We start from the raw sequence: 27710 nt of genomic DNA on the forward strand, positions 1-27710 counted from the left end.
AACACATTCATCATAATTTTTTTCTGGAATGTATCAACTTTTCTAGATAAACAGTAGATAGAAGTTTGCATTTACTTTAAACATCTCTGAATTACTACAAAATATGGCAAATTGTTGTAAAGAAAACAATATAAATAGTCTATCTTTTATTGTTATTTCTCTTAGCTGGGTAACAATCACAATAAGCAATTTTCTATTTTTAAGCATGCAGTTTAGAGAATTAACTAAGCATGTGGACATTGTAGGAATCAAACTCAGGTCAGCAGGATATAGTCCATCTGCAGTGTGTCAGCTTAAAATACTAAGGTGACCTGATTACAACCAAGATGCTTTTTTTTTCTTGCTTCACTACTGCATTGCTCCCCCTGCTAGTAATTTAGTACAAGCAGAATCATTATTATACTCCCATCTCATGCCACCCCCCCCACTATAAATTCATTAATAAGCTTTCACAGACACAGCATCGGTCCAATTTACTATCCACATATTTTATCCACTAAATGTTAAATTTGTGTCTGTTACAGTAATCCTTAGCTCAAGATATGTAGCCAGCCTGGCCGACTGGCCAACAAAACTCAGCAAAAGCTTTTGTACAGTAGGATATGGTACTCGTGTGATGCTTTTTTTTACAAGTTTTAATAAATGGGTAGTATATAAAGATGATTATGAAATTCTAGAAATGATATTTTAGCAAAGCTTTTTATAATCTATTTCTACATATCTCCTTTGTTTTTGAAAAATTATTCATGTTGAATTATTTTTTTTCTGTACACTGTGCAGTGCTCATGATGTTTGATTGTATATAATTTACAGGTAATATAATATTAAGTAAATATATCCCACCTGTCTGATTGGCAATCTCCCCCTTGGAACATGGTACACAATCAAAGCAGCAGACTGGCTGTCTTGGTCTATTTGCCCTCCTGAACCCAGAAGGACAGGGTTCACTGCATACTGAGTGAGGAGGCTGCAAAGTAAACAGAAACAGTGTGGAAGATTGTTCTAAAACTGATAATTAAGAAGCAGATTGTGTTTGTTTATCCTTAAAGCAAAAATGGGAATAGATTAAATTGTAAAAAATTGCCCCAGATATTTAGAAAACAGAATGCGATCATGATTATGAATTGCTTTTTAATTCTCGTTAATAATGCTACATAGTTTGCTTCTATCGGTTAAAAAAATCAATGATGAATTCTGATCTAGTTTGTTGCCATTTGATTCTGTTCAGTCCTAAGGCCAAAGGACTAATACAACAAATTTATACTGATACAGTTTTCCCAAATTTGATATCAGCTATGATCTGTATATGTAAGGCTGCCGATTACTTTCTAATTCTTGTTTTGAATGGAACTGCAGTCTTGGAAGAAACTATACACAGCTGATGAAAGTGCATGGAGACATGATGACCAAATTTCTCTGTGTGATAGGTTTCCAGTAGGCATATCCTTCTTTCTTATTGAATAGCATTTTGCTGTCAGACCTTGCATCCAAAAGCATATCCACATAGATATACAGAAGTTGTTATTATTATTCCTTTAGTTACTGTAAACTATCTAAAGACAGTCTTCAGTCTTTAAGAAACATGAACAGTTCTGTAGAAATAACGCACCTTTAGAGGGGATATTAGTTTTAAACTGTTAAAGCAATGTTTAAGACATTCCAGGCCATGTTATAGAATGAAGCAAGTCAATAAGAACCTCAGCTAGACTAAGAAAACAAAAACATTTCCAAAAAAGCAAGACTCTGAAATATATTTTCCAAAGAACACCTCTTTGTCTAAAACAGCATTATCCCAAAATTTGTAGTAGAGGGACTGTCTATATCTCCACAAATAACAGAAACGAAACAATTACATTTCTTAATCTGTAAGGCTTATGAACAGAAATGCATGTCCTAAAATGCTCCATAAATACACAGGAGGCTATGTATATGACAGGGCTTTCCATTTAACATTTTGTGAGACAGAACATTTAGTACCTTTAAAGTTGAAGTAATCCACACCAACATTATATTTATTTATAAAATGAATAAAAGAGCAAACATGTTAAATGCCTTTCCATTAAAATGAGTTTATCAGGAACCCAGCACTTTCTGACATCTGTATTCCTACTTACTTCTCTGAAAATATTCATTATATTGCCCCATTTCTTTCTAGAGCTACTGACTATTTTACAGTCATTCATGTTATGTTGCAGAGTGTTCTATTTCTTAAAGATGAATTTCACTAATCCTGGAAACTACTCTTTGAAATATAGCCTGCTACTGGTCATTTTATATGACTTCCAAATTTGGATAGCCCCTCTGTTAAAATGTGGTTTATTCAAGTCAAGTAGTTAAATATGTTGCTTATGTCAACAATCTGTCCTATGATTCAATAAAATTATGTATACATCCTATACCTCTTAAAACTTACTTTACATTCCATCATTTACCTTTCCACTTTAAGCTTTTTTCTCTCTCAAGTGCCCAGGCACATTCTCTGCAGCATAACCTTAGCATTTTTGTTAAGCAAATTATACTGTTAATTCTATAACTGACTACATTATTATATTAATAAGTGCCATATATGTAAGGCCAAGGTGGGAGATAAATATGACAGTATATTAATTGGGCATGCAGTACAAAGGATATTAATTGTTTTCTGTGATCTTTAATGAAAATATGAAACTTGCAACATTTTCCATCAGCCATAATATTTCCATAACTATCTGGGCATCTAAGCAACATCAACAATATGATGTGTCGAAATGTGATAAATGCTCCCAGTGTCATTATATTTACTAAAGTTACAATATTACAGTTAAAACATATCGAAGGAGTATCAAAAATAATTTCAAATGTAATTGCAGGTCGACAGGGGTACATATATATTGCCCTATCAATGTCCTGAGATAGAGACTGACAGACAACAAAGGACTAGAATTTATCAACATGATTATGCTATAAAACTAAGGATGTTAGTAATGCATTACAGAAACATTCTATGCTCTGTAAAGATTAAAAAAAAAAAGTATTTTATGTATTGGAGAAATTTCCTAAACCCATGAGGGATGGGTATTTAAGAGAGATGACTGAAGCAAGGGAACTGCATTGGCAAACCAAATTAACTGCAACATCCCCCTGGGTTTAATGACAAGACCTCACTTAATGATGTTTTGTAATTGAGATCTATGGGCATTTGATTTTTAAATTAAATGTTTAAATGTATTCTAATATATATATATATATATATATATATATATATATATATATATATATATATATATATATATATATATATATATATATATATATATATATATATATATATATATACACATATATAGTACTTTTATGTTTATTTGTATGAGTATTTAGTATTTATGAGATGATAATGACCACTTTCATGACTAATGCATTAGCTAAACATTTAGTTGATAATGGTGCTCATCATGTTTTTACTTTTAGGGTTATATGTACTACATAAATGTTTAAGGGGTGGTGACATGAATAATAAATTAGAAGTAAATGAATATGAGTGGATAATTCGTATGCAGGCAAATTCTTTTCCTGGCCTTAATAAATGGGTTACAATTAAACATGTTTTAAAAGATAAACAACAGTTCTTAAGTATATAAATATGATCTAAAGTGGTAATTTGATATGTATATATATTTTATGCAAGTATATACTGTTTTTGTGTGTTTTATATGGATGTTAAATTTATAATTAGTTCTGATTTATTATTGGTTAGGTTGTGTCATGTGTTCATTGGAATTTTTAATATAAGCATTGCCTTTTTTAAAAATGCTTTTCATTACATTGATAAAGGATTTATGTCCGAAAGCTCGGTAAGTTTATTAAAGTTTTAAGACTGCTAGCATTGTGAAGTACAGTTATTTCTTTAATATGTAAAAGGCAGAAACAGTTAAATGCAAACAGTCCAATGCAATATAATCTCATAGATCAATCAGCAGATCACAAATCTTACAGTATTTGTACAATATATGAACACAAGGTACTCAAGAGTAGGTACATATTTACAATACTTAGAAAGTTATAATACCCATAGGTGGTTCAAATGATAGTGAGAATTAAGCATCAGAGGCCTCAGAGGGTATCCTCTTACAATGGGGTGATGATTCGGGGGGGGGGGGTCATTGCAGTTGCAAAGAGGGGTGCCATAAAGGTATGATTTAAGGAGGTCTTTGAATGTGGTTGTGCGATTTTGTAGCCTGAGGTCAGGAGGGAGGGTGTTCCAAGCTTTTGCGACTTCATAGGAGAAAAGGGCTTCTCCAGAGTTGTTCTTGCATGGATTGACTCCAATCAGGGCTCTATTACTGGACCGTAGTTTCCTGTTTGATTTGTATAAATTTAACATGCTCTCAGGGTGATATAGAAATTGATGAGCTATGCTGAGTTGGTGGTAGCTTACTAAGTTTGGAAATTCTAACCAGGGTAGTTTAAGTAGGGATGGGCAGCGATTGGGAGCGTGATTTAGCATTGGCTGCAAACCTAGCTATCTTGTAGCATATGGAGAGTTTGTTCAGGTCAGTTTTATTTATGTTATTTAGAACTGGGGAGGCATACAGTAATGTTGGTAATAGGTGAGTTCTGGCTATGGTAGTTCTAGACTTGGAGGTTAAGAACTGTTTGCTATGATAGAGGCATCCTAGCTTTTTGTGGACTTTGGAGATATCTTGGGATATGTGATTATTGTATTTAGGTTGTTGGTCAATAGTAACACCTAGTAGTTTGGCCTCTGGGACTGTGGTGATGAGGGTATTGTTGGCTGAGAGAATGGAGAAGGTGGGGTCATTGGGTTTAGTTGGGTGGAATAAAATTAACTGTGTTTTTTTGGGTTTAGTGTCAGTTGGTTGTGGTTTAGCCAGTTCTTTATTTCAATGAAGGATTCTTGGGCTTTACTTTGTAGAAGATGGATGTTGGGTGCCAAGCAGATCAAGGTTGAATCGTCTGCATATTGGACAATCTACGCTTTCATGGTTGCTAGCTGGAGTTTGTTTGTAAATATGTTAAATAGAAGGGGGCCTAGAATTGAGCCTTGGGGGTCACCCCATTTAACGGGGAGTGGGGGTGATAGGGAGTTGAGCCATTTGACAGATTCTGAGCAGTGGCTTAGGTAACTGTTAAACCAGTGGATGGAGGAATTATCGAGGTTGAGTTCGGAGAGGCAAGCTAGGACTTTATTGTGAGAAACTGTGTCGAAAACCTTGGATAAGTGTAGAAAGGTGGCTGTGACAAGTTTCACTTGGTTCCTGTATGATTTTATGGTATTGGAGAAGTTAATTAGGGCAGAGGTGGTGCTAAGAAATGGTCTAAATCCATGTTGGGTTTTAGATATTAGACTGTTGGATAGTAGGTGGTTAAGGAGTTGGTTGGTGGTGGAGAATCTTTAATAGGGGTGATAAGATTGCAATGGGATGGTAGTTGGAGAGGTCAGTAGAGGAGCCGCCCTTGTGGAGGAGGATGACATATGAGGATTTCCACAAGGATGGAATGGTAGACTCAGTAATAGATCTATTAATTAGTAGGGAGATGGAGTGGGCAATGACCTTAGATGCAGTTTGGAAGTATTCAGCTGGTAGATTGTTGGTAGCGAGGGTGGCTGGACTGGGTTTTGCTAAGAGTTTTTGAATGGTTGATACTGGTACTGGTTTGAGTGAGAAGGGGGGTAGAGTTACTTTGGCATTTTAGCGGTTGTGGTTGGGTTGTGGGTGTTATATCATTTATGAGTTTCAGTACGGAGGAGGTAAAATAGTTGTTGAAGTTTGAGGCTACATCAAGGTCTGTGCCTGTGAATTTGATGTTTGGTGGTGGTGTAGTTCAAAGTCCGTGCCTTCGATGTTTGGTGGTGGGCTAGTGGATTTTCGGGCAGGAAGATGTTGTTCACTGCAACCCAGAATATCTGCGGGTTGTTACTGTGTCTCCTTTGTAAGGAAATATGGTGATTTTGTTTGTCCATCTTGACCTGTTTTTTTTTTTTTGCTTTATTTCTAAGTTCATTAAAGGTTTGCCTAATTTTGGGTATTTTGTATTGATGCCACATTTTCCAAGCTTTATCCCTATCCTTTAGTAGGGCTTTTTGTGGTTTTCTCTAGCTGGGGGGCAGGGTTATTGTGAACCCTAATTGTTTTAAGACAGGGTGAGCATTATTCTGCTTTTCTTCACTTACTTTGTTCAGGAGAAGTTGACACATGATATCTGAAATAATTTAACAAAGCACCTCTATATTTTTCTGTCTTAACTTGCACAGAAGTAAAGTTTGAAATCATTTTACTTGAACAAATCACTCTTGACACTTCTGCTTAGAAGTCACTATTAACAGTTCCCCATTTCTTAAAAATCATTAACCATGAATTAATTCACTCAGGAAAGATGGTACAGGAGAACAGATTCAGAGCTCTATCAAATAGCCAAAAGAGTCGTACCATTACTGTGACCAGGCTGGACAACATTTCGGTCATCTGATCATTCTTGTCTACAAATCAGGACACTGACGAGTAACTCAGTGGGACAGGCAGGAGGTGTAAGAAAAAAACAATAAATCAGAAATGCACCTATTAGCTCAAGGATTACCACTCACTCTAAGTGGTTGTCTATCTGTCTGTCTCTGTCTGTCTGTCTGTCTATCGATCTAGCTATCTATCTATTTACTTCTGTATAACCTATTATTACCATTAATTTGTCAAGCACCTACCCTGTACTATCCTCATTATTAACATCATACACACATAAAGTAAGTCAAGATCAAAATTATAAATGCTACAGCTAAGAGCATTTTGAAACCTGAAAACAGATTGGTTAGCCATGCCCATTGTGAGACATCAACTTATTTGCCGTGTGAAAAATCGACGGCTTGCTGAAGATAAGATTTATCTTATTGAAGATCTTCGATCTTGTCTTTACTAAAATGGGAACATCTTGTACCATCCATTGTGTATCTTTGTCAGTTATTAGGTCTAATCATAAAGCTGGCTCCTACAGAATAAAATTGAAACCAGAGACCCTTTCCACTCAACATGCCTTCAGAAATTCCTGTAAGACAAAATACCTACTCTTAAATTATTAACTGACAAGCTTCATATCCCATCAAACAAAGTTAACTCCACTCAGTATGCAGAAATATACACCACCACACTATACCAGCATCTAGACATAGATGTAGCTGTACCCTGTAGGAACAAACACAGACCAAAGCCCAAAAGCAAATTCTCATGGTTCATAGATTCATAGGTAGGTACTAGGCTATCGGCCCTGGGGCCTATACAAGCCTAACCAAAAAGGTACCCTGGCTTTTGCCACCCAAGAAAATTATTTTCCTGTGCCACTGTCGAGCAGAGCCACAGAAGTGATCCCCGAGGTGAATTTCCTCTTTCCCATCCAATCATCAAGATTTTTCTTGAAGAGTGCTAATGATGAGCTTTGTTTGATATAGATAGGTAGTTTATTCCAGAGTATGGGAAGTTTCTGGGACAGAGATTTCCAGAATATCAATAAGCTTTACAATAAAGGGAAAAGAATTTTGACCAAAAGTAAGAATAGTAATTACCAGGGTGATATAACCTTCATGAGTGAAATAAACAAGCAATTCAGGACACTAATAAAATCTACCAAAGCCAAAACTATGGCTAAAATACCCAACCAAGTCGAAGACAATCACAAGGCCTTTTTTCAGTTATGTTCATAATTTCAGAAACACAATGCAGCAATGCATGGAGCTGATTGTGAATAATATTACCTACTAAGAGGCTGAAGACATAGGTAAACTACTAGCTGATTAATGTAGCTCAAACTTAACACCGTCTTCTCCATCTCTCCCACAAAATATGTCTGAAACCAACTCACCTCCAGCTATCACACAAGGCTGAATCCTAAAAGCAATATTAAAAGCTAAAAATACTGCCCCAAACAAATAACTGATGCCAGAATCATGGACTGAAGCTAAATCTCAAAAATGCATTATCATATCCTTTGGGAGGTTGTCTACCCCAGGGAACTAACACAGTGACAGTACCGCCGTGAATTGAATAGTTTTTTCGGGATTTTCCAATTTACGTGGATAGTGACCTAACTTTTGATCATCAAGTATCCACTGTTGTAAGAAAGTCCTTTTATACTGTATGGCTTATACACAAAAAAGATTGTGTCTAGATATAGGTTCATACGTTCATAGGTGTGTACTACGCTAATGGCCCTGGAGCCTTTACAAGCCTAGCCCATAGGCTTACCCTGGCATCATGCCACCTGGCCTTAGTTCCCAGTGCCTCTGTTGGGTAGAGTAACTGGAGTGATCCCCGGGGTGAATTTTCTATTTCCCATCCACTCATCAAGATTTCTCTTGAAGAGGGCCAGTGAGGTGCTCTGTTTGACATCTATGGGAAGTCTATTCCATAGCATGGGCAGTCTCTGGGTTATGAACCTGTCCCTCCAGCACGTCCTGTTGACTGTGGTAATGAGGGTGAGGTCTCTGGAGCACGTGGTATGGAGGGACTGGGATTTCTTCAGATGTAGCATTTCTAACAGGGTTGGGTCAGACATGGCTTTGTAAATCAAACAGAGATCACCTCTAAGGAGACGATATGAGACAGAGAATAGTTGGAGATTTTTTGAGTCTGTCCATGTAGGACAAGTAAAAAAGAAAAGAGCCGGCTTCAGGAACACAAACCACAATTTATTGCTATTTACTGTGAGCGCTTTCGTAAGAGTAGATACTTCAACTTCTTCAGACAAACTCTAGGACAAAAAAATGCTTTATATATTATAAACAATTAGCCAATCAAGCAATCATACAAATTAGATAGGCTCCAAGCCCAATCAACGTTAAAGTTTCAAACAAGTCATAAAACCTTAGTGTCATAAGCAAATTACATTCAACAAGAAAAATCCATCAACGTTCTTACCAAAAGGCACTTTTTAAAAACTAAGACATTCATAAAGAATCATAACATTATAAAATATTATAAAAACCATAGCCATTAGGAACATCTTGTTCACGTCTAGTGGCCCTTTGTATAATTTAGTTGGACTGTGTAAGACGGCGATGGTTTTTATAATATTTTATAATGTTATGATTCTTTATGAATGTCTTAGTTTTTAAAAAGTGCCTTTTGGTAAGAACGTTGATGGATTTTTCTTGTTGAATGTAATTTGCTTATGACACTAAGGTTTTATGACTTGTTTGAAACTTTAACGTTGATTGGGCTTGGAGCCTACCTAAGTTTGTATGATTGCTTGATTGGCTAATTGTTTATAATATATAAAGCATGTCCTTTTGTCCTAAAGTTTGTCTGAAGAAGTTGGAGTATCTACTCTTACGAAAGCGCTCACAGTAAATAGCAATAAATTGTGGATTGATTGTGTTCCTGAAGCCGGCTCGTTTCTTTTTTACAAAGTTTTTTCGTGTGAGCAGTGTTTCATATAGGACAAGTGTTTAAGGCCTAGGATCCTCTTTGTGAAGTACTTTTGCAGCCTCTCCAGTTGTTGTAGATGTCTAGTGAGGTACATGCCAAATGGGGCATTGTATTCGATGATTGGCCTAATGAGGGAAGACTAGAGGGTGACAATGACCTCTTTCTTCCGGGATGCAAAACCCTAAGTAATGAGATGTGCCACATAGAAGGACTTTCTGACCACAGTGGCAATGTTGTGGTCAAAAGAGAGGTTGCTGTAAACCTATGTTCCCAGATCTCTTATAATGCCTTCTGTGTTTAGTGAACTACCATCAATGTGGTAATTCATGGGAACCAGGTTTTTCCCAAAGGGGATGACAACACATTTTTTGGCATTGAGCTTAAGGCCATGGTTCTGACACTAGTTGTTGGTCTCAGTGTGGCCTTTCTGTAGGATGTCAACATCACTTGGGGAGTTAATAATAGCTCCGAACTTGCAATTGTCTGTAAACTTTGTCAGCCAGAGTCCCTCTATGTTGGCCTGGACTTCAGAGAAGTAGATACCAAACAGGAGAGGACCCAGGACCAAACCCTGTGGGACTCCACTCGTAACTGGTCAGCAGTCTGACTTGGAGTCAGCTACTTTCACACTGTGGGTTCTATCTCTGAGCCAGTTTGCAACCCACCTAGTGATATAGGGGGTGATGCCTAGCTTACTGAGTTTTTCTATGATTCCTGAGTGGGGAATGGTATCAAAGGCCTTGCCTTCATACACAGCTCTGGTGACTGACTCAAAGAAGTTGACCAAATTGAACAGACATGATCTACCCTCAGCAAAACCAAACTGTGTGGGATCCAGAGTTTGCAGATTCCCTATATCCTTGTTTATTAGGTCCATGATTATGCGTTTCATAGCTTTGCAGATCAGACTCATCAGGCTAATGGAGGTGATAGTTCCCAGGGTCAGGAGTCACACCTCCTTTGTGGAGATGGATGACTGTAGCAGTGTGCCATTCGGTAGGGCCAAAGCCTGAGATGAGGCTGTGACTGAACAGGGCACATAGATGACATGCCTGTTCACTCTGTAGTTCATGTAGAACACTTTATTTATTTATTTATTTATAGTTTGATTACCGGGGAAGTCCACTGGGCCAAGAAGTGCCCATTTTCAGTGGAGGCCCGGGGAGAAAAGCTCCATGAACAGTATAATACAATATAGGTTACAAAATGCAAATAAAGGTTGCAAAGTGAAATACCATACAGTATAGGTTGCAAAATAGAAAATAAAGGTTACAAAGTGAAATACAAGAGTAGGGTTCATACATTCGAGAGTTGCAGAGTATAATATACATTATGAGACAGTTTAACAACTTGACGACAAAGTGTTTTTTTTTTTTTTTTTTTTTTGATGAAACAATATTTACATGCTTGGAGTCAATTAAAGTCTGCTAGTTCTGGATATTTTGAGAAATAAGACTAAGTATGAGAGTATAGTGGAGTGGGGTAAGGAGAGCTTAGTGGGGAGTCCCTAGAATTTAAGTGGGGTGAAAGCAGGAGCATTTCCATTTGGAAGATAGGTGAAGAAAAAGTTGAGTTTTGAAGGATCAGTGTTGGGTATAGTCCTAAGTGAAGGAGGCAGAGAGTTCCATTTTTAAAAGTTGAGGTTTGAAGGATTCAGTGTTGGGTATAGTCCTAAGTGAAGGAGGCAGAGAGTTCCATTTTTAAAAGTTGAGTTTTGAAGGATTCAGTGTTGGGTATAGTCCTAAGTGAAGGAGGCAGAGAGTTCCATTTTTAAAAGTTGAGTTTTGAAGGATTCAGTGTTGGGTATAGCCAAGTGAAGGAGGCAGAGAGTTCCATTTTTAAAAGTTGAGTTTTGAAGGATTCAGTGTTGGGTATAGTCCTAAGTGAAGGAGGCAGAGAGTTCCATTTTTAAAAGTTGAGTTTTGAAGGATTCAGTGTTGGGTAAAGTCCTAAGTGAAGGAGGCAGAGAGTTCCATTTTTAAAAGTTGAGTTTTGAAGGATTCAGTGTTGGGTATAGTCCTAAGTGAAGGAGGCAGAGAGTTCCATTTTTAAAAGTTGATTTTTGAAGGACTCAGTGTTGGGTATAGCCCTAAGTGAAGGAGGCAGAAAGTTCCATTTTTAAAAGTTGAGTTTTGAAGGATTCAGTGTTGGGTATAGTCCTAAGTGAAGTAGGCAGAGAGTTCCATTTTTAAAAGTTGAGTTTTGAAGGATTCAGTGTTGGGTATAGTCCTAAGTGAAGGAGGCAGAGAGTTCCATTTTAAAAGTTGAGTTTTGAAGGATTCAGTGTTGGGTATAGTCCTAAGTGAAGGAGGCAGAGAGTTCCATTTTTAAAAGTTGAGTTTTGAAGGATTCAGTGTTGGGTATAGCCCTAAGTGAAGGAGGCAGAGAGTTCCATTTTTAAAAGTTGAGTTTTGAAGGATTCAGTGTTGGGTGTAGTCCTAAGTGAAGGAGGCAGGGAGCTCCATTTTAAAAGTTGAGTTTTGAAGGATTCAGTGTTGGGTATAGTCCTAAGTGAAGGAGGCAGAGAGTTCCATTTTTAAAAGTTGAGTTTTGAAGGATTCAGTGTTGGGTAAAGTCCTAAGTGAAGGAGGCAGAGAGTTCCATTTTTAAAAGTTGAGTTTTGAAGGATTCAGTGTTGGGTATAGTCCTAAGTGAAGGAGGCAGAGAGTTCCATTTTTAAAAGTTGATTTTTGAAGGACTCAGTGTTGGGTATAGCCCTAAGTGAAGGAGGCAGAAAGTTCCATTTTTAAAAGTTGAGTTTTGAAGGATTCAGTGTTGGGTATAGTCCTAAGTGAAGTAGGCAGAGAGTTCCATTTTTAAAAGTTGAGTTTTGAAGGATTCAGTGTTGGGTATAGTCCTAAGTGAAGGAGGCAGAGAGTTCCATTTTTAAAAGTTGAGTTTTGAAGGATTCAGTGTTGGGTATAGTCCTAAGTGAAGGAGGCAGAGAGTTCCATTTTTAAAAGTTGAGTTTTGAAGGATTCAGTGTTGGGTATAGCGCTAGAAGGAGGCAGAGAGTTCCATTTTTAAAAGTTGAGTTTTGAAGGATTCAGTGTTGGGTGTAGTCCTAAGTGAAGGAGGCAGGGAGCTCCATTTTAAAAGTTGAGTTTTGAAGGATTCAGTGTTGGGTATAGTCCTAAGTGAAGTAGGCAGAGAGTTCCATTTTTAAAAGTTGAGTTTTGAAGGATTCAATGTTGGGTATAGTCCTAAGTGAAGGAGGCAGAGAGTTCAATTTTTTACCTAGAGAACAGGAGAGTAAAAGCTGGCCAGCGGGTCATTTGGGTTTAAGAATGGAGATTAGGTTTTGGTGTTCTGATCTCAGTGATCTGTTAGGGATGTATGGAGGAAAGATGTCCTTTAAGGCTGGGCATTTATCAGGGGAGAATATTAGTTTGTGAGCAGTGGTTAGTTGTAGATAGTCTAGGTGGTTAGGGAGTTCTAACCAGTTCAGAGAATGAAGGCTGAGGCAGTTATGAGTTGATGTTTTGGGTTTGGTGGCAAATTTAGAGATCTTATTATAGCAAGCTTCGAGCTTAGAGGTGTTGGTAACAGACAAATTGGTTAAAAGAGGGGCTCCATATAGAAGGGAAGGTAGGTGGTAGGTGGTTGCCAGGGTATGCCTAGTGGAGATGGAAAGAAAGTGATTGTTCCTATATAGCATGCCTAGCTTTTGGTGGGTTTTCTTTATGTTTTGTTCTATGTGAAGATCAAATTTGAGGTGTTCATCTATGGTAATGCCAAGGAGTTTTGCAGAGGGGACCACTTCAATGGCAGTGTTAGTTTATCTTAGGACATTGAAAGTGTTTTTGTCCAAAGAGGAAACCTTGGAGGGGAGAAAATTTAGTATTTTGGATTTACTGGAGTTGAGAGAAAGGTAGTTTTGGTGCATACAGTTCTCTGTAGTGGTAAAGGCTAATTGGGTTTTGGTCAGTAGTTCAGGAAAGTTTGGGGCAGAGCAGACCAAGGTAGAGTCATCAGCGTATTGGATGACTGTGGTATCAGGGATGAAGGTGTGAAGGTTATTTATAAAGATGTTGAAAAGCATGGGTCCAAGGATGGACCCCTGAGGAACGCCAGTAGGTGTAGGCAAGAAGGAAGAGAAGGAGTTCTTCCATTTGACTGCTTGAGATCTATCAGATAGGTAACTGGAGAACCAGGAAAGAGTATTTGGGGAGAGATTGAGATTAGCCAGATGATGAAGAAGGTGAGTGTGGGAGATGGTGTCAAAGGCTTTTGAAAGATCTAGCAGTACTGTGGATACAATGAGTCCAGAGTGTCGTGCTTGATTGACAGTTTCTTGGAAGGATAGTAGGGCAGTTATGGTACTGTGGCCAGGATGGAAGCCATGCTGGGTGGGTGTTAGGAGGTGTTTTTGAATTAGATAAGGTAAAAGATGGTGGTAGACACATTTTTCTAGAATTTTAGATATTGGAGAGAGTAGGGCGATGGGGCGGAAGTTAGAAATAGTGGTGTTTTTGCCTCCTTTGTGAAGAGGTAGGATGTAGGCTGAATGCCAGAGTTTTGGTACGTATGACTCATTTAAGGATCTATTAATCAGAATACTAATTGGGAGAGCGATACCTTCAGCTGCATGTTTGAGGAAGGAAGAGGGAATGTTGTCAGGGGCATTAGAGCATGGCTTTACCTTGGATAGAAGCTTTTTTATAAAAGTGGTGGAAACAGGTTTGAGATGGAAATTGAGGGGATTGTTGTTTGGGTTGCTGGGTGAAGTGAAAAGGGAGTTAGCTGGGTTTTTATTAGGGAATGTTTTGATTAGCTTAGCTATGGATTCAGTAAAGAAGGTATTGAAGTGGGAGCTCAGTTCACTGTCGGATAGATTAGGGTCAGGGCAAGGGTTGTTTTGAGATCCGGGATGAAGTAGGGAGTTGACTGATTTCCAGAATTGTTTTGGGTTTTTATTGTTATTGGACTGGAGTTTATTATAGTAGTTTTTTTTGTCCTTGGTAATAAGTTTTTTTACTTGGTTGTGGAGTTGGGTATATAAGAGTAAGGTAGAGGACAATTTATTTTTCTGATAGAGCTTCCAGGATTTGTCTCTGTGATGCATAATTTGTTTAGTTTCTTTGGTCAGCCATGGTGCAGAATTAGTTTTGATTCGCTTATTTCTTAGGGGGGGATAGGCAGTTAAGAGTATCTAGGAAGATAGAGTTAAAATGCTCAACAGCATTGTCAAGTGGGAGGGTATTTAGAGGTTGCCAGGTAATTTGTTTAAAGATGTTAGAAAAAATTAAGGGGATGAAGTTGCTGAGGTTACGAGTTTGAATGTAGAGATGTTGGTGTTGGATGGAGCTACTTGATCGATGGATGAAGGCAGGGAGATGGTCACTGAAGGTGTCAGGGATAGTGCCACAGAGAGTGATTTTGTTTGGATGGGAGACTAGAATCCAATCTAAGATGGACCCTCGGGGGGGGGTGATTTTTGTTAGGGCGAGTAGCTGAAGAGATTACTGATGCAGAATAAGGTGAAGTCCCAAGACTGCAAAAACTCCCTTATCAGCCTCAACAAAAAGTACAGCCATGGATATTGTCAGGTTCCATAGAAGCTGTATTCTTGGCCTTGGACAGTGCAGTTTTAATCTGTGCAGCAGTAGTACTGAGTGCCTGGCAATCTCCTGTTACAGTGATAGGTCCTTTGCGGGGGGTGGGGTGGTAATGTTGGCACTGAATCTGATGGCCATATCTGTTGGCTCGGTATAACAGGTACCATTGTGCAGTAGCGCAGAGCAAATCTGGGTATTGCCATGGAGATTCTTTACATAACTATAGAAGGTCTTGTGGTTGTCTTTACTATTTGCTGCTATTCTGTTTTCATAGCTAGCTTTAGAGGATTTGATGAGGGATCTCAACTTTTTGTTGAGGCTGATAAGGGAGTTTTTGCAGTCTTGGGACTTCACCTTATTATGCATCAGTTTTTTCCTTCTGCTGTAGAGTTTGTTTATGGCAGGTGACCACCAGATTGGCTTCCTTTTTTGGGGGGAGAGCGTCTTGGTTCTATTAGGTATAGCGACATCCATGCATTTGTGCATGTATTCGTACAGTGCATTGGTGTATGATTCAGCAGTCATGCAATTATTCTCCATTTGCATGGGTGCCATAAAGTTACCCACTTCTGTTTTTAGGAGCTTTGGAGAAGTTTTTCATGGTGGTTACCTTTGCAGGGGGTGCATTTTCAAGGTGATTAGCTTGTGGTCGGATCTAACCAGGGAGAAGTTGACTATTGGTGTAGAGCAACAGTCACCCATGTTAGTAATGACCAGGTCAAGGATGTTGCTACCTCTAGTGGGGGTAAGAACGGGCTGATCCAGGTCACTGGAATTAATGAATTCCAGGAAACATTGGGAAAGTGTATCGGTACATGAGTAGTTTTCCCAGTTAATGGAGAGGTAGTTGAAGTCGCCCAGTATGACAGTGTTAGGATGGACCCTAATATTCTCCAGGGTGCTTAGGAACATGGAGTATTAGTCTTGGGACATGGTTGGGGACCTCTAGCAGGTTACAACCTGAATTGCTGTCTTACCCAATTTTATCTGCACCTGAAGTATCTCTGATGCGTTATGTTGGGCTACCAGTCTGGATGTGTGCGCATTCTTTATGAATATGGAAACAGTACCACCTTTGGAGCTTCGGTCCACGTTCTGAGGCCGAAAGGTGTGGAATGAGTTATAGTCTGGTAGTGCAGGTGTGCTTTCTGCTGCCTTGAACCAGGTCTCTGTTACAGCACAAATATATATGTTCTCCATTTTAAGGAGTGCTTTGAGTGAGTGCATTTTGAGATTTAGACTTCTAGCTTTGCGCAGTATGACCCTCAGATTCCATTTGTTTGTAGCTGTTACAGCGGTAATTTGGTCTTTGAAACATCGCCTAAAAAAGCTACTATAGGGATGGCAAGAGCCTTGGCCAGTATCCAGAAGCCCAGGGGTGACAGATGCAGATCATCTCTGGCAAAGCATTGAGGTCTGCCAATCATGTCATCCCAGGCAGACAGATAATGGATCTCCTTAGAATGACACCAGAAACTCAGCCAATTGTTGAAATCAATCATTTTCTGCTTGTACTATGGTATCATTCTGGGTGATGGTAGGATGCTGTTCAGGGCTAGTGTCATACCTGCCTGGGCTACATAATCCGAGAGCTCCTCCATGTCTATTTTCATGTAGTCCAGGGAGGTACGTCTCAGGTTATTCACATTCACATGTACAATGACAGAGTCATATTTGTATCTGTTGTTGAGCGACCTGAGTGCATGCGTTATGTGTCAGATCCTGGCACCTAACAAGCAGCTGACTGTTACTTTCTACTTATTCAGCCTAGTGAGTGGAACATCAGTGTGCCTCACGATCAAGTCACTTATGACTAGTGTGCTGGGCATGCTGTTTTGCCTTAGGGGCTTTGGTTAAGTGGCACACTGTTTAGGAGAGTTATGTGTCTCATGATTAGTGTTGTGTTGTGGTGGCAGAGTGCATTTCTGCCTTGGAAGTCTCTGCTGTTGTCATTGTATGTCATTGTCTCCCTTTACTCAGCCCTCATTAGGCCAGTCATTGAGTATAATGCCCTCTTTGGCATGTATGTGTCCAGACACATGCATCAACTGGAATGCCAAAAGATATACCTTACTAAAAGGATACAAGACCTAAATAATATGTCCTACATGGACAGACTCAAAGCCTTGTCACTATACTTAGTATCCTATAAACTGCTAAGAGGTGACCTGAATCTAGCATAAAAGTATCCTCTGACTCAATACCGATGGACCTGCTGCACATCAGCAAGTCAAATGGTGTTCTGCAACATCAGCTGAATGGTTTGGATGGACAGGTATATCTTACAGGGGATAATACTGCTGTGGAACAGACTCCCATCCAAGTAAAACGAAGGTAATCTCTGTCCATATTCAAGCACAGCTTAGACCTAAGGCTGGGTTATAGAACATTTACCCTAACATCCAGACCACAGTGAAAAACTTCTCAAAAGCCGATTTCACACTTCTAAAAACTAGTGTGGTCTCCTTTAAGGCCCCTGAGCCAGTGGTAAACATTACTCAAACCGCTGAATCACTTACAAATGCCTTCTACCAGCACCTACAGGACTGCATGGATCAGGCAATCCCAAACAAAACTAAGACTCTCTGTACCAAAGGCAAGCGTCCAGTCTGGTGGACCCCAGCCATAAACAAGCTCTACAACAAAAGGAGGAAGCTACTACAAGATAGAGCAAAATCCTTGAAAGGTAAGACACCTTTGATCATTATAAGTAAAAAACTAAGAGCTCTCATAAAATCATCCAAGGCAAATTTTGAGAGAAAAATCGCCAAGGACTCTAAAGAGAATCATAAGGCCTTCTTTAGCTATGTTAGAAACCTAGGAGGAAACTCCCAGATATGCTCAGAATTAGTTCAAAATTATGTGAAAATTACTGAACCTACACACATTGCCAACATACTGGCTGACAGGTTCAGTGCAAACTCCCCAAAAGGAGAGATATCTATTCCAGAGGATTGTAGCCCCCAAACATCTCCAACGCCCAGGTGAGAACTGCCCTCACTAAGGCAAAAAACACAGCATCCATGGGACCGGATGGTGTCCCCGGCTGTGTGCTTCACGAACTCAATGAGGAATTAAACCCACAGTTAGGACAGCTGTTTAATCTTAACCTCACCTCAGGATACGTACCCAAGGAGTGGCACACGGCGACTGTGGTCCCACTTCATAAGGGCGGTGCCTCCACAGACCCTGGAAATTACCGCCCCATTAGCTTGACAAGCCTTATCTGCAAAGCCATGGAGAGGATCATAATGGAACTCATAAATAAAGACATAGGGAACTTGCAGACTTTGGATCCAACCCAGTTTGGCTTTGTCAAAGGCAGATCCTGCCTCTTAAACTTGGTTGACTTTTTCGAGACAGTCACCAAGGCCATTGATGAGGAAAGGCAGTCCATACAGCCTACCTCGACCTGGCAAAGGCCTTCTACACAATACCCCACTCAGGTATCATCGAAAAACTCATCAGCTTGAATGTAAACCCATACATCATAAGATGGGTTGCAAACTGGCTAAGTGACAGAACCCACAGGGTCAGAGTTGCTGGAGCCATGTCAGACTCAAAGCCTGTCACAAGTGGTGTCCCACAGGGCTCAGTCCTGGGTCCACTCTTGTTCGGCATCTACTTTTCTGAAGTACAAGCAAACACAGGAGGGTTATGGCTGACAAAGTTTGCAGATGACTGCAAACTGGGCGCCATAGTCGAAAACACATCTGACACAGATATCCTCCAGAAGGGCCTCACAGAAACGGATAACTGGTGCCAGAGCCATGGCCTGAAGTTAAACGCCAAAAATGCATAGTCATACCCTTCGGGAAAAACAAGGTTACCCCTAGCTACCATATAGGTGGCAATCCACTGAGCACAGAAAAAGTCATCAGGGATCTGGGGACCCAGGTTGACAGTAGCCTTCGTTTGACACTCATGTTGCTAAAGTAGTTAGGAAAACCTTCTATATCGCCCACCTGATCATGAAGGGATTCACATCTAGATCAAGGGAGGTCATCGTCCCCTGTACTCATCACTCATTAGACCTATGATTGAGTACAATCCGTTCGGAATGTATCTGACCAGACACCTGCTGCAGCTTGAAAGGCCCCAAAAGTTCCTCACCAAAAGGATAAAGGGTCTCAAAAATATGTCTTATGCTGCCCGACTGAAAGAACTCCAGCTCTATTCAGTCTCATACCGCTTGCTCAGAGGTGACCTGTGCCTGACATATAAGGCCATGTCAAACCCAGATTTGATGAATATGCTTCACCTCAAAAAATCTAGATCCCTCAGAACCACAAGGGCGGGAGACTTAAACCTTGACACGGTTATAAATAGAACGTGCTGGAGGGACAGATTCATCACCCAGAGACTCCCTATGCTGTGGAACAAAATCCCGGTACATGTGAGGCAGAGCACACCTCTGGCCTTGTTCAAGAGGAATCTTGACCAATGGATGGGAGATTGCAGATATACCCCAGGGATTACTTCAGTGTCACTGCTTGACAGAGGCACAGCAAAATGATAGGCATAGTTTTTATTCAAACTAAAGGGGTGGCGAAAGCCACATAACTATGGGCTAGGCTTATAAATGCCCTTGGGCAGATAGCCTAGTATGAACCTATGAACCTATGAACACTACCTCTTACACTATGAATAGAGTGAGGCAGTTCCTAAATGCTTTAGGCCATGCATGGGTCCCCTCACATTTTCTGTGGCATGATCCCAGTTATTTTCATTAGCGATAATATATAATTATCAGCCATGGGATGAGTAAGGCCAATCTAACACCAAAAGGAATAGCTGAGTTCCAGCACAAAAAGGGAAAGTGTCTATGTTTAAAATGGCCTGCAAGGGTAGCTAGCATGAACCTAAGTATCTCTAATTTCATTTTTATTATCCGGATTAAACATGCAGCATTTGTATTTTACTGAAAATAAATACAGGCATTATAACTTCATGTCTCTTACTCTCTAAAAAATGTTAGGATTTAATCTCCAAAGGCTTTCTGTTTTCCTGACAGTCATTTGTAGGAACCATATGTACTCTTCTACCGTTCCTATTGTTCTCCTTGCACTTCCACAAATCCATTTATAATTTGTATTTTCCTTATTTTTGTCCTGAAATGCATTAAAATCATGTCTTCTGTCACTGTTATGTTATAAGCAAAATCTGTAATACCCTCCTAGTGTTCCTCTTAATCAAAGCTCTTTACCTTGTAAATGGATTAACTTTCTTCACTTTGCCCTTAATTAGGTCTTATCTATTCATATCCACCTCAAGATTATTTGAGAACTACTAACAGCACATCACTGAACTCATGCAAGAAAAAAAAATTGATTCTCAAAATATGATTCTGTTTGGCTTTCTGTACCTTCAGGAAAATATAACTTTTGTGTGAAAAATCCACATGTGCAAATGTGTAAAATACTTGGGACACATTCATAATATGCTGGTTATCATTACTTTGAAGCCATTATCAGTTCTTGTTAGTTATCACCCTCTGCATGAATAAATGTTTCTATACATCTATCCATAAATTCATTAATGTTAAAATTTCTTGTGGAACTTATGTTAATGCTACTTATAAACTGTCAAACAAGCATAAAAATAATCTGCAGTTTCCTGACACATTGTCCTTGAAATAAGATGCGCTAGAGTGGTTCTTTATGTCAGATCAATTGCTATTTAGCCAGAAATTGAACCCTGAAAGTTATGATTATTATAATCTTCATTTGTTTATGCGGCTTTTATTGCAAACACAAAAACTGTGAAGTCGTTAATATCTTAGCCATGTAACAGCTTATGCTGGTTTACCTCTTTAGAGCTTAAGTCTAGCTAAATGAATTAAAAAAAAAATAGAAATTGCTTTCTATTATGATACTCTTTGTTTCAGTCACTACTAAAGTGTCTAATATAAAATTGAACTTTCTCAGAGTCTAGAATGGTGGCAACTTCCTAGCCTTCTGTCTGCATCATATGTTAGGCTAACACCTTATTATGTCTTTTTTATACTTAACAGTTTGGTGAAACTTTCACTACCCTCTACATGTACTTATCTTCCACATGGTTCCGAAAATATGCATGTCTTTGCTTCTACTTATGTACCTCGTGAACATATATGGAAAATAAACAACCAAAATTATCTGCGTCGGATTAAGTCACTATAACCCATACAAAAAGAATACATAAAAACAAAACAACGTAGTAGCGACAAAACATGGCAAGCAAAAGGAACAGGTAGTAACGTTTTTCTGAAACAAAAATAGAGCAGGCAAAGTAAATGCTTTCACATGGATCAGCCACATTTCATCAGACTTTAAAATAATGTGACACAATCCCTGTTTGAAATGCCAGTCGGTCCATGAACTAATCAAGATAAAGGTTTCCATGACAATAAATGAACACCTCATTGAACTATAAGTCAAAACATACATTCAAAAGCAACATTCAAAAGCATCAATATCATACATTAATAGTGTTAAATCATATACAAAACTCTCATTGTATCAAATAATGATTACCTTAAAAATCGTATATTAATACATCTCATAAATACAATAATGCTTTTGTGACACAATCACAATAATCATACTATGCTGAAAATAAGCCGTAATCTATCAAAGCTAAACAGACTCCCTTTCTTAAACACCAGATCTCTCTATTCTGTAATTACAAGCTTAACATATGTCTAATTAATTAATTAATAAAATGAAATAAAATAATCTACCCAAACGCCGACTGATGCCTCTAGCATAAAAATTGTATTGAACTTCAATTGAGCTGGCTGTATCTAACAGGTGGAGAGCTCACTGCATAACTTACCTACAACTTAGTCTTAGATACAATAAAATCCAAGTACCAGATCAAAAAGCAATGTTGGATCAATTCAGTGCAATGAAAGCATAATACACATCTTGCGATAACACACTCGCTATGATCCTGGCAACTATCAATAAGCATAAGCCCTAACGGCAACGTTGCCATGTATTATGTTTATTTTAAAGTCTGATGAAGTGTGGTTTATCCAAGCAAAAGCATTTACTTTGGCTGTTTTATTTTTATTTCATTAAAACGTTAGTACCTGTTAGCCTTCCTTGCCGTGTTTTGCCACTACTGCGTTCTTTTTTTTTGATATGGAAAATAGTTGTGCCTATTACTAAAAATGCATGTGCAAACTTGTCCTTATTATACTGCTAATTAATCAAATATACTGTTGTTCCCAGTTTAGTCAGGATATCCATTCTCATGACAGTAAGAAAAATGTAGATTTATTCAGAAACTTCAAGATATAAACGTGTTATACAGGTCATTTTACGATTTCACACATAACATTCTTTCATGAAATCATTAGCACAAATATTTCACTGTTAAATCAAAACAAATGTCTGTACCAAGCTGTAAACTTGAAATTGTTACCCTAAGATACTAATTATTCTTCACAGTATAAACATCCAATAGTTCCATGACTAAGAGTACATCAGTGTATGTGGGTAGTGGCGATATGTATGTGTAACCCCTCATCTAATACTCATACATATGTTTATACTTTTATGTAAAGAAATACCTTGCAAATGCCTTTTAAAGAAAACCAGGCTGAAAATATTCAATTCGTAAATGAAATATATCAATTAACTTCAAGATATGCAAATATGCATAAAGAATATTTTTTCCTGTGCCTATGAATAACAATCTGAAATAATACCTTTATGATATCCAAGCAATGCCTCACACTTGTGAAAATATTAAATTTTAATAAAAAAAACTACCATTTCAATTGAGTCATAATAGTATTTGAGTAATAAAATCTTAGAAGGGGGCACTGCACTCCAGATTGTGCTGTCTTTCAGATGAAATGTTAAACCAAGGTCACATCTGCTTGAGCTGGTGGTACCTTGGATGGATGTAAAAGATCCCATGGCACTTATCAAAAAGATTAGGGATCCTTTATTTATATACAAAAATCTCATGTACAAAATATTTACATATTTGAAAATATTTATATATGTACAAATATACAAATCTGTTTACAGATATTCCTGATTTCCTTTACAATCAAGCTAAATTTTCATCCCTATCAGATCCCCAAACCTTTTCCATAACCACCATCTGATTTTACTGAGCTGTTGTTTGTCTTTTGGCTTTTTCCCGGTAAGGGGTCGCCACAGCGGAACTCCGGTATGCTAATGATTGGCAGTAGATTTTTTTACAAAATGCAGAGGTGCCAGCTCGATGCCCAACCTTCAACGAAGGCATGCCCATTTACGCACACATGTCTTTCAAATGCTACCCAACCGCGAGGAGGACATGCAGACTCCACACAGAAGGCACTCCCAAGCCAAGTCGAGAATCAAATGGGAGAACCTCTTGCTGTGAGGCAACAACGCTACCACCGTACCACCACTGCATATCTGATTTTACTGAGTATTGCTGCTAAAATCAATTTGCCATTTAACATAATTTCATTTAGTTTTTCATTCCATATAACATGTATAACATAAAATAACTTTTTATCTAGTCTAACTTATTCTTTACTTCTATTCTTATAATATCAAATTTTAATCATATCCATGCTGATTTTATCCACCTTTTATATCTTCAAAAAATCTTCTTTTCATAGTTTTCCCCATAACTTTTTTACTCTTTTACATTTCAAAAACGTATGTTCCATAGTCTTTATTTCTTGACAATGCAAGCATATTCTATCACTTTTCTTTTTATACGCCATATTTCCTTTTACTGGCAATTTATTAGTGGTCACCACAAAAAAATCTTGACATTCCACTTTCTGATTATGCCATTTGTGTCTTATGTTAACAGCTTTAACTTTTTTCATCTGTTAGATTTTCCCATGGTTTTACATAGTAAAGTTGTATTATTACATTCTTATACCATACTTTTCTTTTTCTATATCATCAGTTTTTATTGTCCACAAAAATATTTTTTTCTTGGTAACATTTATTTCTTCATTTATACAGTCTTCTTCTCTTTTACTCTTTTTTTACCATAGCCCAAAATTTATCATGCTTACATTTATACAGTTTTACTGCTATCCTCTCATCTTTTTCATTAATCCACTTTAACACTTTGTACAAATTTAATGAAGTAACACATACTACTGAGTTAATTAGTCCTATACCTCATTCTTCTTTATTTACATAAAAAACTCCTGTTTTTACTGGGTTTAATCTAAAACCCATATAAATTAAAAACAAAAAATCTGCAATAATTCATTTTCCAATGCTGTTGACAACATAAATACAATTTCCAATTATGCTCGTTTTCTCATCCGTACTGAATGTATCAAATAAGCCTTTTTTTCTGAATGATAATTTATATGTTGTCCAGAAAAGACTTTTGCCTTATTTCTTCTATTGTTTTTCTCCATTGAATTCTACTTTCATCTTTATTCCCAAATTGTGTATCAAACACAGGAATTTCATTAATTGTAAAATATTACCTCCATGTTTACTACATCACCTAAGCCTTTACTTTTTTCTTTATTTAAAGCCATCCCTATCATCAATTTATTACTTTTTAAAATTTTTTTTGCAATTATTACAGTGTCATCTGCATATGTTAACAAACTAGAATTCTTAACCCTTTAGGTGTTACATACTCAGCCTCCTTCATTTTTGCAATTTATTTCACATGCTATCACATTCATAACTAATACAAAGAGTATACAACTCAATGGACATCCCTTATGCATTTCTTACTCTATTCCATCTGGGCCTGCAGCCAAGTCTCAATTTGCTTGTCCTAATACTTTACATAGATCATTTGAAGAAATCTCCTTTTCCAACTCTTTATTCTCTTTTTCTAACTTTATGCTTTTCATGTTTTTTCACTACCTTCTTTTTTTCTTTCAACACCATGTTTTTTCCCTACCTTCTTTTTTTCTTTCAACATTTCTTGTACATATTGTAAACATCATTCATAATCTTTTCCGGAGTTCTTTGTATTTATCATTCCACATTTTTTATTTCCCTTATTAAACTACCATCTTCCTTTACTAATCTGCTTAAGTAATTGGATACATTTTCTCTTTTTCCTTGTAAAAATATTTTTGCTTATGTAATAACATTATATTTTAATTGATTTTTTCATGTAATGTTTTTTCTTTGTCAAATACTTTCTAACATTATGTTCTAAATCTTCCAATGCATTGTTATAAGTTAGTTTATATTTTTCTCTCACTACTTTTCTCACATCATATGGCCACTGTAAAAAAAGTTTATATTTTCCCTTAAATATCATCCACCATTCAGACCATTTTTATAAAAAGTTCTTATAGTAATATGATCTTTCCATAACTGTATTACTAATCTCTTTCCTTCGTCTTTCCATGCTTTCTTATTTATTCTTTTTATTCCTTTGCTTAAGTTTATATATTCTTTTTTTTCTGTTATCTTTAACCATATTGCAAAATGATCACAAAATCCTATTCCATCTAACTCTCCTTCTCCTATAACTAAACCTTCTGATACTATAAAATAGTCTATTTTAGTTCTCTACATACTCTAAGTCCATGATTTTTTTGTCCCAAAATTTTAACTTACCACATCTTATAACTTGTAACATTTTCTTAGATTATTTGGTTTCTTTTCATGCTTACATCTTAAATCACAAAGTTTCTTGTGATCATAATATTGATAGTTATCACTACATAGACTTAAATCTGATGAAATAAGCTTTCCCTTTCTTTACAGTTAGTATAAGCATATATATATATATATATATATATATATATATATATATATATATATATATATATATATATATAGATATATATATATATATGTATATATATATATATATGTATATATATATATATATATATATATATATATATATATATAATTCTTTATACTTATTCTTTCCATTTTAAATCTGCAATGGTTATTCTTCCCATGTTTTCTAAAGTTACATCTAATACCTTTACTGTATTTCTACAGAATACAGCTCTTCTAGAACATCTCTCATATCCCAGATTCCAGATTATCTTTCCTCACCATACTCCCTCTGTTTGTAATATTTCTTCATTTTTATTCACTGTTACAGAAAGCTCTCTAAAAATGTTATTCTCTCTTTTCCTTTTATTCATAACTTCATAGCTAATTACTGGGGTAACTTTCTTAATATGCCATTCTAACCCTAACTAAGTTCCTTACCAAAAGTGAGAATCAAACATATTAACCATTACACCAACGCCCAATTTTTAGATGCATTTATTTTTTTCTCCATTTCCTTTCTTTTTGTTTGTATTTATCCCTATAAATGTTTTTTTTTGTATTTTACCCTTTAAGAATAGATTTTTTTTTTCATTTTACTACCTCCCAGTTTATGTCTTCTTCATCACTGATTTCAGAGCCTTCTTCTATGTCCTCTTTATTATTTTGTCATCTAATACTTCAAAATTTCTTCTCTTTGTTCATTTTCTTCTCCTCTCTTTCCTTTTTCCTTACTGTTATTTTCATTTTTGCAATCCATCCATAAATGTCCAATTTAATTGCATTTATAACATTTCAGTTCACATTTTTTGCATCATCTCCCATTTCCCCACAAATATAACATTTTTTTTTGTCACAGTAACTTATCAAATGTCCTACTTTTCTACAAAAAAAACATGTTTTGGGTTTCCCCCAATAATTTACAGCACCCCTATTCCCCACCACATTTATCATGCTTGGTATATGCACAATTTTTTCTCCTTCTAATTTTAACACAATATTGCAATCCCAGCCATCAGTCTATAAACCCCTTTTATCATAAACTTTTGCGATGTCTAGTGCTTGTTTACGTAACGCTTTCAAATGTTCTTTCAAAGTATCTCTTTCTACTTCTGTTCAAAATTTTACATGCATTTTCCTTTTTGTTTCTCTGCTAGATGCTTTTATCACATACAGATTCCAAGAGTTACATTCTTTCTTTCTTTTTTTCATATTCTCCAATAAAAATTTCCATTGATAAACAGTCTCAGATATGATGTCACAGGGTTCCTATCAGTTCATCGAAACACCATTTGTTCGAACTGTGAAGTTTGAAAAATGATTATTGTGAAGCCGTGGAACACCAAATTCTTTCCCAGGGAAAGAATTTGGTTGCTCGTTTCTGCGGCTTTGCTATTTTTAGCACTGTGGTGGAAAGTTACGGGTCGGGTTCAGGTAAGTGTGCGATTGTGTAGACGTTAGGGTTAGGGCACAGGTTAGGTGAGTTAGGGTTAGGGCACGGGTGAGGTGGGTGTGCGATAGTGACAGACTTTAGGGTTAGGGCAGGATATGTGAGTTTGGGTTAGGGCGCGGGTCAGGTGAGTGTGCGATAGTGATGGACCTTAGACTTAGGGTTTGGGTTAAGGTAAGTGGATAGATAATAGTGTATGTACAGTTTAATGTAGGGTTAGATATAGGATTTTAAGTGTATGCGTGTGGATTGCTGTGTTTTTGGTGTGCTTGTGTTGTGTGTGTGTTTCTTGGAACAGCGATTTTTTTTCCCTTGGAAAAAATCACTGTTCTAAGCCTTCAATGGTTTTGCACTTCGAGGTTAGAAGTTCGAACATATGTTGTTCGAACTTCTGCCATTTCGTCGAAGTGATATAGACCCAATGTCACAAAATGGCTCTTTGTTAATAAGAATAAATGTTCTTACTTTATGTACTTTTACACCCAAAGGGGCTATTAAATTGCCCCACACATCACTCCTGTCCCTTTCTTTGTCTTGTTTGCTTTTAATCCTTGCCATATACCACTGT

General features: G+C 37.3%; 1 protein-coding gene across 1 annotated transcript in view; it reads right to left on the minus strand.

Annotated features, from left to right (window-relative positions):
• The window catches only part of LOC122797866 (vomeronasal type-2 receptor 26-like), a 149788-nt gene that overhangs the window by 44944 nt on the left and 77134 nt on the right, over nt 1-27710 (minus strand). The window contains exon 3 of the mRNA XM_044066388.1: nt 844-967. Within this exon, the coding sequence (XP_043922323.1) occupies nt 844-967 (124 nt within the window). The remainder of the gene's footprint in view (nt 1-843; nt 968-27710) is intronic.

Source organism: Protopterus annectens, chromosome 3.part1, assembly GCF_019279795.1.
Source record: "Protopterus annectens isolate FY-2018-M chromosome 3.part1, PAN1.0, whole genome shotgun sequence".
Taxonomy (NCBI): Eukaryota; Metazoa; Chordata; order Ceratodontiformes; family Protopteridae; genus Protopterus; species Protopterus annectens.